The 17,085-nt window shown below is 46.6% G+C and overlaps 1 protein-coding gene across 6 annotated transcripts in view; it reads right to left on the bottom strand.

The window, feature by feature from the left end:
* TSC2 (TSC complex subunit 2) overlaps positions 1-17,085 on the bottom strand; it is a 35,886-nt gene that overhangs the window by 13,044 nt on the left and 5,757 nt on the right. For 2 of the 6 annotated variants that reach the window (XM_059716464.1, XM_059716466.1), the window contains exons 10-28: positions 16,051-16,194; positions 15,308-15,445; positions 14,700-14,803; positions 13,820-13,901; positions 12,976-13,131; positions 12,510-12,626; positions 11,326-11,448; positions 10,952-11,058; positions 10,267-10,420; positions 9,041-9,163; positions 8,234-8,368; positions 7,399-7,588; positions 6,858-6,951; positions 6,404-6,506; positions 6,082-6,176; positions 3,424-3,555; positions 1,433-1,597; positions 711-863; positions 441-553 (exon numbers count right to left, since the gene is read on the bottom strand). In XM_059716464.1, coding sequence (XP_059572447.1) covers positions 441-553; positions 711-863; positions 1,433-1,597; positions 3,424-3,555; positions 6,082-6,176; positions 6,404-6,506; positions 6,858-6,951; positions 7,399-7,588; positions 8,234-8,368; positions 9,041-9,163; positions 10,267-10,420; positions 10,952-11,058; positions 11,326-11,448; positions 12,510-12,626; positions 12,976-13,131; positions 13,820-13,901; positions 14,700-14,803; positions 15,308-15,445; positions 16,051-16,194 — 2,428 coding nt within the window. The remainder of the gene's footprint in view (positions 1-440; positions 554-710; positions 864-1,432; positions 1,598-3,423; positions 3,556-6,081; positions 6,177-6,403; positions 6,507-6,857; positions 6,952-7,398; positions 7,589-8,233; positions 8,369-9,040; positions 9,164-10,266; positions 10,421-10,951; positions 11,059-11,325; positions 11,449-12,509; positions 12,627-12,975; positions 13,132-13,819; positions 13,902-14,699; positions 14,804-15,307; positions 15,446-16,050; positions 16,195-17,085) is intronic. The other 4 variants (XM_059716465.1, XM_059716467.1, XM_059716468.1 and 1 more) reach the window with 2 other exon arrangements.

Genomic DNA, 17,085 nt, shown 5'->3' with positions numbered 1-17,085 from the left:
TCCCTGGAGCCCAGTTCAGAGGCATGAGGCTGGATTTGGCACTAAATTCAGGTAACAAAGAGTTTTCTGTACTGCTGCAGCAACTTTGCTCCACCTGCCTCAAACTCTGCCAAATGTTTCTTTTGAGCCAGGGGCTGGTTAATACAGGTGGCTCCTACCACAGGTTCTCACCCTACAAACAACTGCTGAAGCTATTTGGAGGGAGAGACTAGCCAGGAGAGCCTAGTAGTTGCAGATACCAGCAAGAGCTGCTGCAACTCCACTGATTTCAGTAGGAGTTGAAACACCCCACTCTCTTTAAGGACCCTGGCCTTATCTGAGATCACACCACTCCACCTCTTTCCGTTGCTTGGTATTTAGGCTTCAGCTCCAGCATAGAGGCCGGGCACGCCCTGCAGCAACTGGGCTTTAGAGAGAGAAAAAATGGCAGGAATGCTTACCAGACATGGACCGGACTCTGTTGCGAGAGCCTCTGCACACCTGCTGGCCAGCCTGAGACTCCAGCTTTGCCGGGGCTTCTTTCGTTTGCCTCACTTGCAGAACAGGGTCTGAGCTAATGGGGGAGAAAACAAGAGGCTGGTACTGAGGAGGGAACACTTCAGACCAGACAGACGCAAGCAAGCGTGTGCTAGTAAAGGAAATGAGCAGCTTCAATGCCGTTTCTACACAATGGTATCACACAGGTCTGTAAAAACAGGAGCAAGGCTTACCTTGACTCTGGACTGCTCTGAAGCTCTCCAGAGTCCAGGCCCAGAAGAGACCGTGTCCCTGTTCCAACACTCGTCGTGATAGTCACAAGCTTGTTCCCAACCAGCCAGGTCTTCGTCCTTCCTCCAGCCAGCAGGAACTCCCCCACAGGAGACCTAAAAGTACAGCCGAAGGTGAGTCCCACATGACCCAGAGCTTTGGGAGGTGTTCAGGGAAGGAAAAAAAACAAAACTGGTTGGGATCATGGAAGAAAAAGCCTGTTCCTTCCATGATGCTTCCGGTGATGCTTTGTTTCCATAAAGAGCCCTACGGCCAAAACAGTAAAGTAGCAGAACGAAGGATGCACAGGCTCTACCACCAACTACTTCGAGGGCTTCTAGGCAGGATGGAAACTCACTCCTGGCCTCAACGCAGTTGAGTATTGTGCAAGGAAGCTTTTAATCCCTGCCACACTCCTCCTTTTGGGAGGCAGAGGTAACTGAGAAACTCAGAGCATGAGACTTGCCTGGCTGCTGATCTGTATGAAAAGCTCAAGCCTGTATGAAACAATCCAAGCATTTCCCCGTCACCAAACTTCATGCTCAATCAATGCATACCCTAGCCAGAAGCGACAGCTTAAGAACATGGGCAATTGCTGTGCTCACAAGAGCCAGAGATTTTCTGTCGACTTGGTGAAACCTCTCAACGCAAGAGCATCCAAACACCACACGCAACCGACTCTCACCTCTTGGGCACTGCGGTGAAGTTTGAAAAGACATATCGGGCCATCATATCCAGACAGGTCTCGGTGAGCTCCAGGTGGAGATTTTTTAAGTTGTCATCTGCCTGAGCCATTGAATTTTCATCTGCAGAGCCCAGGCTCGAACTAGTGATGGATGTCTGGATCCGGCTGATGGAAGGACATTTGAAGAGTGTCAAGAAATGTCGCAGAAGGGGCATCGTGCTACCTGTCACCCCATCAGCGGCAAGCTGCAGAAGAAGCTGCGATACATGCATGCCCCTGAATAGAGCTGCTCCCCAATACGAATCAAACCCAAAGGGTGTTAAAATAATTTTTAGGTCACCTCAATATTGGGCAGTCACTGCATGGAGCAGCTGTCACCCCAGAATTTACTGTTTTTCCTTGAGAGACAGGGAGGCATGTATACATTTTTGATTAGCCTAGACTTCAGGAGGGATGCGAGAAAGACTAGGCATATAGCATTGATTTTAACTAAAGGGGGAAGAATAAATCAAAGAATCAGAGTATGTAAAATCTAGCTGAACCACCAGCAAAAAAAATTGCACTCTGCACTGAACATTAGTACCTTGATACAAACCAATTCTGCCTTCAATTAACTAAGTCTTAGCAATGCAATTTTAAAAATGACTGGAATAGCCAGTTGGGTTATAAAATTGTTGTAAGGAATTATTCCATTATAATCACTTAGAAAGGTCTGGCTGCATCTCAGCTTGGTTTCTATTAAGCACTGATTTCTCTGGCATCGCTAGACAGTAAGTTATCCGAATGCTGTGATAGTGTAAATTTACACAAACACAAGATGAGTGTGCCATGTCAAACTAATAGGAACGTTCACTTTTGAAGCACCAAAAGGGTACGTTCACAATGCAGACATCTCGCTGCCGCTTCCTCTAGCAGAGACGCGGTCACAACAGAAATGCCTGCAGTGTAGCTCCAGCACAAGGACAAAGCCTATTTCCTATTGCCTGTCAAGAACATCTTCACGCTGAGACTTCCAGCTACCGTGCTCCTCGCTAGCCGTTTAATAGGCAAAGGAAAGTTGGACACAGGCTTAAAAACAGTAAGCCTTTTTATCCGCTGTGGCCGTGTCTACACCTGCAATTAATGCAGCTTAATAAACTCCGGCGCAATTTGAGCTGGAGTAAACTAATCCCAACATCACCATCTACACATGCGTATAAGCACAGCAATTTACTCCACCACTGGATAGTACCTGTGTCTGATGGGACTGTCCTATGCCAGAGTGAATTCATCTACTGCGCCCTAATTGCAGCACACATGTAGACAGTGACACTTTACTGTGCAGTAAATTAATCTACTGCGCAGTAAAGCACATGTGTAGACGTGCCCAGCATGGACAAATCAAGCTTCCTTCCAAACTATTTTCCTTTGATGTGCAAACAACAGCTTGGTAATGGCTGTGCTGTCCTGCCCTTCATGGCTTTGTCGCTCAAGGTGCCAGACTGGAGATCAATTAATGCTTTCACGGCAGGTTACTTTATACCAACAGACTTCTATCCTGCCATCTACACCTCAAGAGCTGGCTCCACTTTGAGGCCACAAACTGTTCCTTTCACCTTGTGGGGAAGGCTTGCACCCAATTCTAGACTTCACTAAGGTTTGCACAGCTTTGCCGGCAGAACTCCAGCGTGTGTGTCCCTAGGGCCTGAACCTGCACAGAATGCAACTTTTTCACACCGAATCCCAGGACGTTTGCATTTCAAGAGGAGTTTCCATTGATAAAGCACCATCAAAACATAGCGTAGGGAGATACAAGAATGCAATAACTGGCATTGGAAAAGCTTCATGGGTGCCCCATGGCTTGCCAAGGCCTCGAGGGTGATAGGAGCCGATCTGTACTTCCTGAAGAGCAGTCATGCAAGGATCCCGGCATGCAGCCCACCCTGCCTCCACCCTGCCAGATTTCCAAGTGCCGATTGGCGCTTGGATTCTCCCCCTTCAGGCGTCACTACCTGCGGACCACATGTTCAGACACACTGATGCTGCGGGACCGGAAGGCATCAACTGCAGAGGGTTCTTTCAGCTCTTTCACAGGAGGAGAGTTATTCAAGCCTTGCTTTGCATTTTTGGCTATTCTTAAACTACTAGGTGGAGAAGCACCAAGCCCCGAAAGAGGTGTAATGGCACAGGTCACAGGAAGGGAGGAAATCATTGTAGGGATGAAAGTTGAAAGGTCACAGGTCACAGAGTCAGTATGGGGGAGTCCCGCAGGGTGATGTGAAAACAAAACAATATGCCAAAAAAAAAAAAAAAGGGAAAAAAAATTAAAAAAATACCAGGCAAAGTCGAGAGCACAAAAACACAATTTGCAAACGAGATTGTAATAAATGCTACAAAACAAAAGAGATCAGTGCAAGGATGGGTTGTCACGGGCAGTTGGAATACTACATGGCCTGGGTTGGGATGACGTGGGTCTGCCTCCAGATTTGGTGCTAGGATTTCTCTGGTCTGAGCTGGGCTGGTTCAGTGTCCTCCTGAATCCCCTATAGCAGCTCTTCGCTCAAAATCCTGAAACATGCTATAAACACTGCGACTCGATATACCCCTTTTGAGATGGCTACCCGGACACCATGCCAGAGAGTTAAGCAACTTCCTCAAGGTTACACTGAGCCAGTGACTAACCCCAGGACTCTCGCCAGTCATTTGCAGGGTCCAGAAAATTTTTTTTCTCTAATACGCAACTGGCTAGATGTCCTGGGGATTTGGGGGTCTTCTGCTGAAGACTCGGATTGACCACGTGACCCTTCGAAGGGTGGGTCAGAGCTCTAGCATAGCACAGGAAACCCGTTTTCCAGAAACCTGCTCATACGCTGAGGCTCGAAGTGATCACTAAGTTCTGAGCTAAAAAATAGTTTCTCCCCAGGTCAAACTGGCAGGGACCATGGAAGTTTCTTTAGTCTCCTGAGGACTACAATGCTTTATATTCATAAAGGGGCATCCGGATGAAACCTGATGGCTTGTGCTGTACATCGAGTCAAACCCCCTGGACCCTTCTTGCCTTGAAACCCTATGACAACTGGAAACTGAGCTCTGATTAACCAGGAGACCACATTTCTGTGTCAATCGGATAGAGACAGAGGCACTCGTTTCAAACGATCTGTCTCTCCCTCATATCTGACTACAGACATGAAGAACAATGTTCCTTCCCTCAAAATGCTTAGTACTCTGAACACAACCATACCCACGGACCCAGCAACGCAAACCCTTATTCATAGGAATAGAGCCGCTGACGAGCACTCCTTCCATCGATAAGGGCTGGCAGGGATTTCATACGACTAATTCTTCCCAGTGACTGTCAGATTCAATTACATTAACAACGGTGGCCCCTTCAGATTTAGTAGTATTCCAACCTAATGAATTTAAATTAGCTTTGGGAAAAAGCAAAACAGTCGGACTCAAACTGCAAATGAGAGATGATGACTGGCAAAGGCGTCTACTCCAAATTTAAAAACCACACAAACGAGAAGAGGAGATGGGACAGAGGAGAGAATTAACTCGCAAACATAAAACAGGGTTTTCAGCTATTGCATTAAGGCGGGGATAGGGTTTCTTTGCTGCAAGATCCATATACAGCAAAAGCATAGGATCCCCTCCCCCAGAGTTTAAATGCCACTAGGTGCTTTTTGGAGAGAAATGCTAAAGCCAACTAACTGAACTGAGTACAGAGGCCAAAGCAGAAACCTCACTTGAGAAATACTGAGACCCCTGAACAATATTGTCCCTTCCTTGTCTCAGAGAAGCACCTGCAGAGATCAGTGACTGCTTCAAACTACACTAAACACTTCCAGTCTCAGAGTTTTCCCTACATTGACGTATTGATTTCAAAGGCTCCCAGTGGAATCAGGCAGTTACAGTATTTTGCTTTAATTTTTCAGCTATGAAAAGTTATAAAAATAATACTTAAAAATACAAACCCCAAAACAAATGAATACTCCCTATGCAGCTAAACTCTAAAGTTGCTACATCAGAGATTTTCCATACTGGGCTGGTTTGATAGCCTCTGTTTCTGGAAGGTGGCGGGGTGTTAAATTTATTTCAAAGGAAATCAGAGATCCACGATTTATTTGCAGAGGAGGAGCAGATGCAAGGGGTTGGATTGTGGTTCTACCAAATTTGGATGAAGGAAAAGTAAAGCAGTAAAGGTCACAGTCCACCCATTCACTCACAGTTCTCAGGTTCTGCTTCTATAACGTGTAAAATTTCTTCTATAACAGCAGACATGTAAATATTCATTAAAATGCAATGTATACCACATGGAGATGAACAGAACAGTTTGCAGCACTTGCTGAAAACATAGGGACATACTGAGACACATTCAGCCAACAGAATGGCTTGCTTTTAAAATATAAGGGTACATCCTGCAGAAGCAGATAGGGCAGCTAGTGCCATCTTTAACTGCTACCTGGAGTCTGACCCTAGTTTTACCAAGTTAGTGTCTTAATACAGAGCATTATAATTAAGCCTCCAAATGCACACACAGTATGGGAAAGGTCAGACAGTGTCTGTAAGGAAACAAAAATGGCTCACGTCATAAAGCTTAGGGAAAGTGTTAAGCATTTAAACTGATCCCAATACAGGGGGTACACAGAGCCCCTAATAAAGTGATTTACCTTTTTGGCCTCTCATTCAGGCTTGTGCTGCGAGCCCTGAAACTGTCCTTCTCGGGGGTGTCATCAAAGGAAAGGAGAACATTGGACCTCAAGCCCTGTCGTCAAACACAGAGAGCATGGTTTAAACTAATGGCATCTGCAGCCCAAACACCGCAGCCAAATGTGATTTTGAAAGTGCTAACGCATTGCTAGCAGGCAAGTTATTCTGATTGAAAGTGGAAGCTTTGAGACCAAGACAAGGCTGGGTCCCAGGCAAAGTCCCCGGCTGGGTGTGAAAGCACTAAGCTTTAGCTGCACCACAAAATTTAGCAATGCACATTACCTTTGTGATATAAGGGACGAAGTCTTTCCGGAAGGGAAGGCGACACCGGATGAACCACATGGCTATGACATGATGTGCCAAGCACACGATGTACTGGTTAAACCTAAGTGGTGGAGAGATCTTAACACAGTTTACTTGGCAATCTAAGCACATCGCTTCCCAGAGAAATCCTTGTTACCTGGTTATGGTACAGAGTGGGTTCAGGGGAGGAGTAAGGGGCAGACCACAAAGCTTAAAAGGGGAGGAAATCCTGGAATTCTAATAACAGGAATAGGAATAGTATCATCATGAAGCAAAATATGGTCTTCCTTCAGCAGACACAGACATACATAAAGCATGCTTAGTATCATATAAATAATGCTTATGCTCTGCGCAGTACTTAAGACCTACAAAAGGCAACAATTCTCACGTCCCGTATTTCCCAGACAGGGGAGAAAAGTCACTATCAACTTACTTGGAGGGATTGGTGTAGGGCAGGGAGATGGCAAACACGCTGGCATACTGCTCAGCAGCAAAGTTCCTATAGAGGTGAGGCAGTCTGGCTAGAGCTGAAACAGTAACAAGAAACCATTTGTGAAGGCTGGACATGAGCAGCCTGCTTGCAAGCTGAGCGTCCAGCGGAGCGCCTGCCTTTTCTGAACTGCTTGGTCCTGGTACAACAGCAAGTGCTGCCTTGCAATCCTGTGGCAAAATTATTTAAGGCAGGAGCTAAGAAGAGGGTGGGACAACCCCATCTCTGCCAGCACCATTTGTGTGTGGACAAAGCAGATGGCTCTTTTTTTTCAGATGAGAAACTGGATTACATAACCCAGAGTAGGCAAGATGTTCAAATCTTAAAGCAGCTGCAGTGATGTTACCAGAAACGGTGAGAGCTCCCAGAATGACGCGTACGTTCACGCTGAACTAAATCATGACGACCCTATCAATACTAATGCTGTTAGCCATGGGTAGTTACTTAAGAAGACAGGCAGAACGCGACTTCCACTGCAACTTACTTGACAGGAATTCTAAGAGAGGGATTGCCATGTTGGCAGTAGCAGAAATGTGCGTTAACTTGACGATCAAGATGGGCAAAGCCTTTATGATGATGTCGGGCATCTCAATGCTGCACACGGACAGAGCCACAACACACTGGTTTGCGCAGCGATAAATCAGACCGTGCTCCAAGCAATAAACTATTTCGCGCTAAAAGAACAGAAAAAGAAGAGTCATGAAACAAAACCACGAGCTACCTCCCACCAGCTACCAACACATCTCACCTGCATTTCAGGCATGGACAGACACTAGCATGAGGGCAACTGCATTGCTAGTGTCCGCAGCTATAAGTTTTATTCAAACCATGTCAGCATTAATAATGCCATCGGAAAAAACCCCCCAAAAAACAACTCACAGATGTCTCTGTACTGCTGGGCATTTAATGGGGTGACATCTTTAAAGGACATTAGTACTTCAGAGGTTTCAGACATCAGTAAGGTTTTATAATTCTAATTTCTGACAGAGCAAGAGAGAATCAAAGGCCACCTAAAAACATACAAGTCTTCTACATATGGGTGGCTGTCGGGGTCTTTCAGCACTGGGAGGAGTTTCTGAAGCTCACTGTATAGAGTGCTGCTAATCCACAAAGCCAAGAAAGAAAGGTTTTGCCTAAAGGCACAGTTGTTCTATATTATTTCCACTTACATATGGCTCAGCTCCTTCCATTTCCCCCAGAACATGATTTTTCAAGCTTGAAAATCCCTCAGGCTGTCCCCTAAAGAGATGCTCTACATTTTGAAACAGGCTGGCATTGGAGACAGATGCAGACCCCCCCTCCCCAGCTGTTCCACATACCTGCTTGGCTTTGTCCAGGTAATTATGGTAAGATATTAATGCAGTCAACACGGGAACCACAGCCAGGTGCAAGTCTGTACGGGAGAATCCTTCCGGCATGCCGTGGAGCCTGTCAGCGGTCTTTTTGTCTGTAAGCTAATCAATCAGACATGGGGCTAGAGGAACTTGCATTCAATGCACCTTTCGACCTGCAAAACTTCCTGGATGCACTTTCACAGAATAATGGTGATACAACCACGGCTCTGTTTTGAGACACCGGAGCTCCTCAACATACGTAACAGGTTCTATACGCTGTACTAGAAAAAGGCACTGTTTTAGCAACAAGCCTTTGAGTTACAGCCCTTGGCCAGCTCTACATAGCTTTTGACATGTTTGTCAAGGCTCCATTTTGTATTTGGGAGCTTATCTTAATCCATCACGTAAGCTCACAGAGCTGCACTCACAAAGAACTCGCGTAACCTCAGCCTAATAGCATCACGCACACCTTGATCACCCTGCCAGACATTGATGCCATGTGTCCTTAAGGACTTAAGAAGTGCAGGCTCCTTAAGTGAACTCACACTCCCAACATACCATCCATTTCATGAGAGCTCTTTAGCCACTCTACACAGGCAGTTTAACACCCCCAAGTATTATTACCTTGCTTGAAGGTATCATGACCCCTAACCAAAAGAGTTGCTCTACAGGAATAGGGCTGAAGGGCTGACAAGGGAAGAGAAGGGATAGATCAATAAGGGGTTTACTAATGAAACCTCAAGGGAAACATCTCTGTGGGAGTCAAAGTGCTGGCATGCCGCGGGTCATTACCATGGAGCAGAGCGCGGAGGCCAGCTGATCAATGTTGCAAGGAGAGGTTAAAAATAGCACTTTATAGCGGAGGGACTCTGGCAGCTTGTTGAGAACCAGCTTCAGCACCTTCCAGTCCGTCTCCTGGGAAGAGAGAACGGGTGAAAGTACAGAGCTGCTTTTAGGGGGAATTGCTTAATTAAATTTGAAAGCAAAAGCTCATTAAGCTTCAAACAATGATTCATGGCTTATTGGCACGAATGCTGGTCTCTCCACAGCTGTTCAATAGCAAAGATGCCACCCGTGCCTCGTGCAGGGGCTCCTGGCAGGGTTTCATCCAACTCCAGCCCACAGCAAAGTTATAACACTGATACCCTAATGCCCAAGGTCTCCATGACATCAAGCAGAGAAAAAAAAGGCCAGGCAGGGCACCTCCACCTTCTGCCCCATCTACCTGAAAAAGTACAATTCCAGCTAGAATTTGCCCTCAAAAGATACCTGTGGCCACAGCCGACAGCAATAAGTCACTGATCCTTGGATCCAGGAGCATGGAAATGAAATAATGGAATAACATATTCTCTCCCAAACACAACTGTTCTCCAAAAACCAGACGCAGGGAAAAGTTTTTCCTTTTGCTATTTATAAACATACAAACAAAAGATATTTTTCCCCTTCTTTCCTAAGAGGCAAAACTCCAGTACAAGTCCAGCTGATTTCAGAGTGGTTAAACTCGTGCTCCCTCTGGTGGCAATGGAAGCTCAGAAGAAATATTTCGATAGTTGGGCCTCAAGTCACTTAATCACATCCTTTTAAGAAGAAATAAACTGTGCCAGTGCATGGATTAGCAATGAATGATGGTTAAGACTACCATCTCTCAAGAGGAGAGTCATACCTTACGTCTTTTCAAAGGTTCCTATCAGGATATGCAAGATTTCTTTTTAAAGTCATCTTGAGTACACAGCATATACTATGATCTTTAGGACTAAACTTCAGCCCCTGCAAGTATCTGAGCGAAGACTGTTTCTATTGTTCCTCAGCGGAATTAATTTGTCATTATTTTTCACAGACACACACATGAGATTTGGGGACATAAAGGGAAAGAGCTGAACCTTGCGGCACATTCCCGCCTTGACACACATCCCTGAGCCCCTGAGTTTTAAACCCATTACTGATATCACAGACTCCCCAGCCAACTCCCATTTCACACTGGTTACGCAACTGGATTGCAAAGCAAGTGCATAACCTACTTGCTTCAAACACTGCAGGAGGACTCCAAAGAGCAGTGAATAGGGCAAATGGCCCACGCGAATGGCGGCGTTCTGCGATGACACGCTGGGACTTCCCGAAGGAGGGGAGAGGGTCCCAGCTGGTTTTTTATCAGAGGTCCTCTTCTCTGGCTCTCTACAATGCAGGAAGACAAAGCGGGTAAGACTTTATCCAAATTAAGCCAAAACCAGAACAGCTAGTAAGCTACAATGCAGGAATGGCACAGAAAAAAAGAAAAAAGGGGCTCGCTTCAGCATCTCTACAAAAGCGGCTTCAACTTCTGCAAGGAGTTACAGAGAAAACGTCAGATGAGGAAGTACGATTAACAAGCAGGTAGATTTCTACAGGCTTTCAAACCCAACCCTGGTGGGAAGCCAGACCTTCATCTCCTGCTGGGAAACGGGGAGCAACACATTTTGTAAAATTTTGAAAAAGGCAGCATAAACCCTGAGGCTTTGGTACAAGAAACCCTGACGTCCAGAGTTCTGCAGGCAGGACCGGGCTGCACATGGATCTGTCAAAGCCCTCCCTCAAACTGCAGCTAAGACAACAGGTTTGTCATAATTTGGAAGATTCAGAAGAACGTGGGAAAGACCCTGGCCGATTGGTAGAACCACATGGGAATGTCGGGAGGTTTCACGTATCACCAGGCACTGGGAAACGTACACCAAGTTACAAAGGCAGTAGGGGCTAAACCTCACGGCTCCATCCTTGTTGGAAAGGCCCAGGCGGTGGAGGGAGTCGGCCCGGAGCATCAGCAGAAAGTCAAACACCTGCAAGAGAGAACGTGCCCTTGTTGTGCTCGGAGAGGCCCCACGTCCCAGCCCCCTGAATAGCATTCTGTTCTCAGGTGCCAGAGAGGAGACGAACTCAAGTCTGCAGTGCAATCGACCCTATGCCCAGCGCAATTGGTTCCACTGTCCAGTGCAGCTCGTATTTCTATAGAGATGCTGCATCCTACCGGCTCCTCCCCTCCCCACCACCACCACTGAACGGCCACCACTGCCCACTTCCACCTGAATCTTAGGTGAAAGTCATACCTGCAGTCGGATGCTGCTGGCAATGGGAAGGCTGTACATGCATTTATAATGGAGCTGGATGTGGCTGATCAGCATCTCGTACACGCGGGTGGCGTGGCTGGCAGGCAGGCTGTACAGCTTAGTCTGCAGGAGGACAGAACAGAGAGAACAGTGGGTTTAACAGGAGAGCTGCACATCTGGTCATAGACGACTGGCAGCTGCTCAGGAACCCCAGTGCAAGCAGCCTTTGGAGCTGGCACAAAAAAGAACAGATTGTTCTGCACAAGCCCCCTCCTTCCTGCAGGCTCCTGAGAAAATAAGCTGCAAAGGGAGCAAGGAGCAGGTGAGTCAGGACAGTTAGTCCTCCACAGGGCCCCAAGGAGTAAGTGTTACTGCCTGCGTCTCTGAGAGTCCTGGAGATTATGTGCAAAACCCCAAACCTAGCGACCCGCACGCTCAAGAAGGGAGGACAGCTCAAACATTTCACAAGAGCTTCTGAGCAAGCAAAGTTCACTTAGTGAAAGTATCATCTAACCAATGGGTCTAGGAACTGAGGTGGGCTGAGACCACTGCACTGGGATCCTGAAAGGCCAAAGCACAGGCACTGCTCCGGTGAAATGTCCACCATCTTAGCAAAAGCCTTGTGAAAGCAGGGCTTTGGGTGAAGTGTCACTTAGACCTTCAACACTGGAGGCTGCAAGTGAGAGAGGAACAGTGGAAAAGACCCTGATCACACCCAGTTCACTCTCCCTTTCAGCATCCACTCTCTGCCACAGTGCAACACAGGAGACTGGACAAATGGACTTATGGTCAGACCCAGGAAATGGCAGCTCTTATATTCACTATGCAGAGTACCAAAACTTTTCAAGCTGCTCTCAGTTTTTTTATTTAATTTAGCCTGAACCAAGGGTTTGAAACTGGAGACTCAGATTTATTTGTGACTGAGATGCCAAAGAATTCTGAGAATCCAGCTCTGGCTCCTCTTGATCTACAGTTTACAACAGGCCGCCTAAACACTCACAGTTATGACATGCTGGCACTGAACAGAGAGGCAATATCCAATGCAGCACCAACAAGCCAGGCTGTGAGCTCATCCAAATGTGAGCTGGAACGCTGTCCCCTCTTTGATTAAATTAAGAAGCAGACAAGCCATCACGTAAGCAAACCCCTGGAGAAGGCATTTCCGAAGCTTCACAGGGCTTTACCTGGAGAATGATGAGAAGGCCTAGAACCGCCGTCTTCACATCCTCCAGAGAAGCAGAATAGGACAGCAAGTCTCTCCCCTCCAGCTCAGCCGGGGACGACAGAGAATGTGCAGCCACCTTTAAAAGAAGAGAAACTCTTTAAAAACCACATCAGCCATGGTGGGAGAAATGCAAACAAACACTTACCCTCAATTCCAGTCAGCAGAACAGGAAGAGTCCAGACAAACAGTCCCTACTGAAAGCTAAGAACGATAAACTGGTGGGAGCTAATAAAGCCCTCTTCTGCTCTTCACTTCAGCCCTGGTTTCTGCCTAAATCCAAGAACCCTCTCCTTCCCTGCGTGACCACGGAGATGACGGACTGCATTCACTGTTTAGCCTCCTCGAACTCCAGCATGGGGTTTGTAAGAGCCACCATATACCACAGCCACCATATATGCATCACTTCCAAGGAAGCGAGGCCTCACCTTTTCTATGATGTCAAGCAAGCTGTTAAAGTGATGTGTATTGCAGCCCTCGGCCAGGTCCACCAACAGCTGGGTGGCCAGTTTGCGGACTTTGTGGTCTTTATCCTCTGGAATGTGCGCCAGCTGAGAGATTACTACAGCATTGATTAGCTCCTCCTGCAACAGGACAGACCTCAGTGAGCTGGGAAGCATTCTGCTGCACGACATTAATTCCCGAGTTAAACACATTCACAGTCAAAAGAAGTGTGCTATTCTGCCACCTCTGTATTCTTCACCTGCTATTTATTTGGTCTCCTGACTCTTCTTCTCCCCTCAGTCCACCTGAGTGTCTTTCCAAGCCATTTCCCCAAACGTTTAGACTATTGTTAAACTTGGACACAGTGCATAGGTCACTGTTAATTGACCAAGGCTTTGCAGGTCAACTGCAACAGGCCCTGTTCATAGGGGATTCCTAGGCCATGTTGTTTTAGCAAAGCAAGAAGCAAGAGGCAACAGCATGTATTAATGGGTAACGGAGGAATCTGAGCAGCACATCTCCCACTTCCCTGCCACCAGCATATGGTGTCCACTCCAAGGTCACGAGCAACCTAAGTACAGCTCCCCAGACTCGCTCTCTCACAGGAGCCAGCATCTTAGACTGCACTTAGTGCTGAGTGAAGTCACTACATTCACATCGCTGAACTGTGTGCAGCATCCAAGATGTTCAGTACAATTCTGCTTCCTCTTCAGCACAGAAGTGACTAAGCCTGAAAACCTGCCCCAACTTAGCTTAAGAGAGGTCTTTCCACCACCCACTCCAGATCTTAAATCCAAGCATTGGAGCTAATGACCAATAAATACAAACCTCATAGAACTGTCTGTTAATGCTCAGGACAAAAGACAAGACATCCAGAACTTTAGTACGAACCGCGCTGCGACTCTCATTCCTAGAGGGGAAAAAACACATTCAATGTGGATGAGAAGTTTGAGTGGGGAAAGTGAAAAAGATGACAATAAACTCTTTGCAAGTTAAAGTAACTACAATTTAAGAGGCTGTACACATCTCTGGAGAACAGCCTGTGTACTAAGCACCCAACCAAGACAGAACTGGTAAGAAAAAAACAGGAGGCTGTTTAACAAGACAAGAGATCACACTGTAACGTATCTTCAGCTTCAAAACTGAAGAGTCAGCCAGGAGTCATGTGTGTCAACAGAAGAGATGTTCTGGACCACAGATTTAAACCATATATATAGGCACAAGGAAGAGTGAATCTTTACCCTGATTTTAAAAAGGAGCCAAATGCTCTTTCTTTTTGCTACAGGCTGGGATCATTTTATAATTCAGAAGCATCATTTGGGCATGGCCATTATGGCATCCCATGCTACTTCATATAGTCTAATCAGCTGCATTAGTGAGCTTTAAGAGATAGGGTTGCAGTTCTGACACCAGGCAGGAGTGAACTAGAAGGAGGACAGGCTGGACTGAATTATCAAGAGGTGAAGTACTCAGCAGAGACCCTCAGTTTTGTTGTAGGACAACTGAAGCCTCTGTTGGAAGCCTTTGCATGGCTGATTACACAAAATGCCCTCAAATCCTCTGTGGCGACATTACCGCTGTATGTGAGCAGCCATGAAGAACATCAGTGCTTCAGGAACTGGAGCTGCTTTCATACGGGGCAATGGTAAAGCCAGCCATGAACACATTTGAAGGGACCATCTTCTTTTTTAAAGCCGCACTCTCCTACCTGAAGAACCTCTCCATTAACAGCTGCAGGTTGTGGATCCAGCCATCTTTGGCAGGGTAAATGGACTTAGCTCTGTAGGTTATTAAGTTTAGTACAGAAGATTCCTTGCAAAGAAATAATGAGAACATTTCAGTGCTTAAGCAAACTGGGTACACACCTTTCCCCCTTCTCCTCCCACCAAGAAAAGGCCTCAGATAGCAGTTTTATGGTCAGCAGCTAACAGAATTCCTGCCTTTGACTGCACAAGATTTTCTTTCATCTCAGGTGTGTATGACAGGGGAAGGGTGGCCTCAAGGGAAATAAGACCAGACTCTGGAAGTCCAGGTTAAATTCCTGGCTTTAGTACAGACCTCCTGTGTGTCCTGGAGCGAAATCACACATACTGTGAGACAAGTCCCAGCAAGATGAGAATCTACCAGTCCTCTCCATCTTGTCTATCTAGACTGTGGGCTCTTTTGAGACCAGCATGATACCAAAACCAAGACACTCCCTACCAAGAAGGGACCCAGATACTGACTGGGGCTCCCAGGCACTATTGGAATACAGGTAATGAAAGCTAAAAAAGCACAGCAGATTGCATTGCCCAGCAAAGGCAGACAAGCTCTTACTGGTCTCTGATCAGCACATCTCTCCACCAGCTCAAAGAACCTCTCCTCAGACCCATGGAAGTCATTCTGGTCACACAGCTCTTCTACTGTTGTCAACAGGTCATGTACAATGGACTTCAGATCCGGACTCTCCAGATTCTGAAACACAGAAAAAGCCACTCTGAACAGTTTCTATCTTCTTACAACACGTCACGATTTAATTAAAAGAGAATACAGGCTAAGAAGTAATAGGATCAGAAGTTAAAATGGGCGCACTCAGTCCCTTTGCCTTCTCCCCTCCAAGGCCAGCACTGACTGCAGGATGCCCGAGACATACGGGAAGAATGACACACATACCGTCAGACTGACACACTATCCCAGCCAGAAATGCAAGTACACGACAGTGTTAAAAAATGGTGGCAACCGTCGATTGTCCTGGATCATGGTGTATGTACAAAGGCCACCCAGACCTTTGATGCATACGCCTGGGCAGACATTTTTGGAGGAGTGGAGGCTGCCCAGACCTGCCATCCTCCCTTTAGACCACTGAGACAGAATCCAAAGACCAGACAGAGTCCAGATGTTTGGTGCCTCCATGGCTGTAGTTGTAGAAGTGTCTGGGAATCGAACGCAGTCTCCTGTGTGGTAGGCAAGGATTCTACCACTGAATCACAAGGGACTCCGTTAAAAAATAAAGACCATTTAATAACCACTTACAAGACCTCTTATAACCAAGATGTAGCAAGACTTGGCTTACTACCTACCTGGAGCTGCTGGAGTAATCGCTCAATGATATCCAGAAGAATATCCCAGGTGACTGCCTGAAGCTCCTTCCCATACTTCTTGATTAATCTGGTTATGGACAGGACTATCTCGTAAGACACAACTGCATTGGAACAAGTCATAGCCTGAAAGACAAGTCCCTTAGGTTAACCAGGTGACAATAGCTACCTGTAGCCTTCCTAAAATGAAGACAAACAGCTCACGAAGGAGTTCACAGTATCACAGTGCTAAGGTCGGAAGGGACCTAAACAGATCATCAGGTCTGACCCCCTGCCCCGGGCAGGAATGGGTGCCGGGGTCATATCACCCCAGCCAAACATCTGTCCAGCCTCCTCTTGAAGATGAAGGGTGGTACAATAAATGAAACGAAAGAAATGAAATACAAATACATAAGATGGCAGCCTTTGCAAGGTCAAGCATAATATTGCATATGCTTGCTGGGTATTAACAACCTGCCCCCTTCCTCAAAACACAGCACATTCACTCAGCCTTGTGCCCTCCCCAAATACACAGAAGCCCGAGAATCTGGCAGAGTCCTCACAGTTTAATGTCATGCCTAAAGCTTAGCAAATGCCCTGGTAGAGGGGGCAGGTACTGTACATCCTTCAGGGCCAATACCCTTTGGTCAGGCAAAAGCTCTCTCTGAAATCCTAGTTTCCATTGTGCTGAACAAGCCAACCAGCAAGCACACCAGCCTGAATCCCCCAGCAAGGGCATGTGTCTAGTTAACACTGAATTTAAAATACATGGCACTAATAAAACAGGCTTCGTGTCGACTCTGCCCCCTGCCCTGTGTTTGTATAGTACTGATGGGGTGTACCTGGGACCAGGGTCTTCTTGAGCAGTCTAAAGCACCAGCTATGTTAGAGCTTTATAAAATGCTTCAATAAAACATTTCCAAATGGAAGGTAAGACTTCAGCATGAACTATCTCCAGTCGCAGTTTCCCTGGGCTCCATCTATCTGTTGCCTCTTGTCTTTATATATAGACGGGAAGGTCTTCAGGGCACAAACTCT

The sequence above is a fragment of the Alligator mississippiensis genome, chromosome 13 (assembly GCF_030867095.1).
Source record: "Alligator mississippiensis isolate rAllMis1 chromosome 13, rAllMis1, whole genome shotgun sequence".
Taxonomy (NCBI): domain Eukaryota; kingdom Metazoa; phylum Chordata; order Crocodylia; family Alligatoridae; genus Alligator; species Alligator mississippiensis.
The sequence above is the reverse complement of the archived record's forward strand: the minus strand, read 5'-3'. Positions and strand labels throughout refer to the sequence as shown.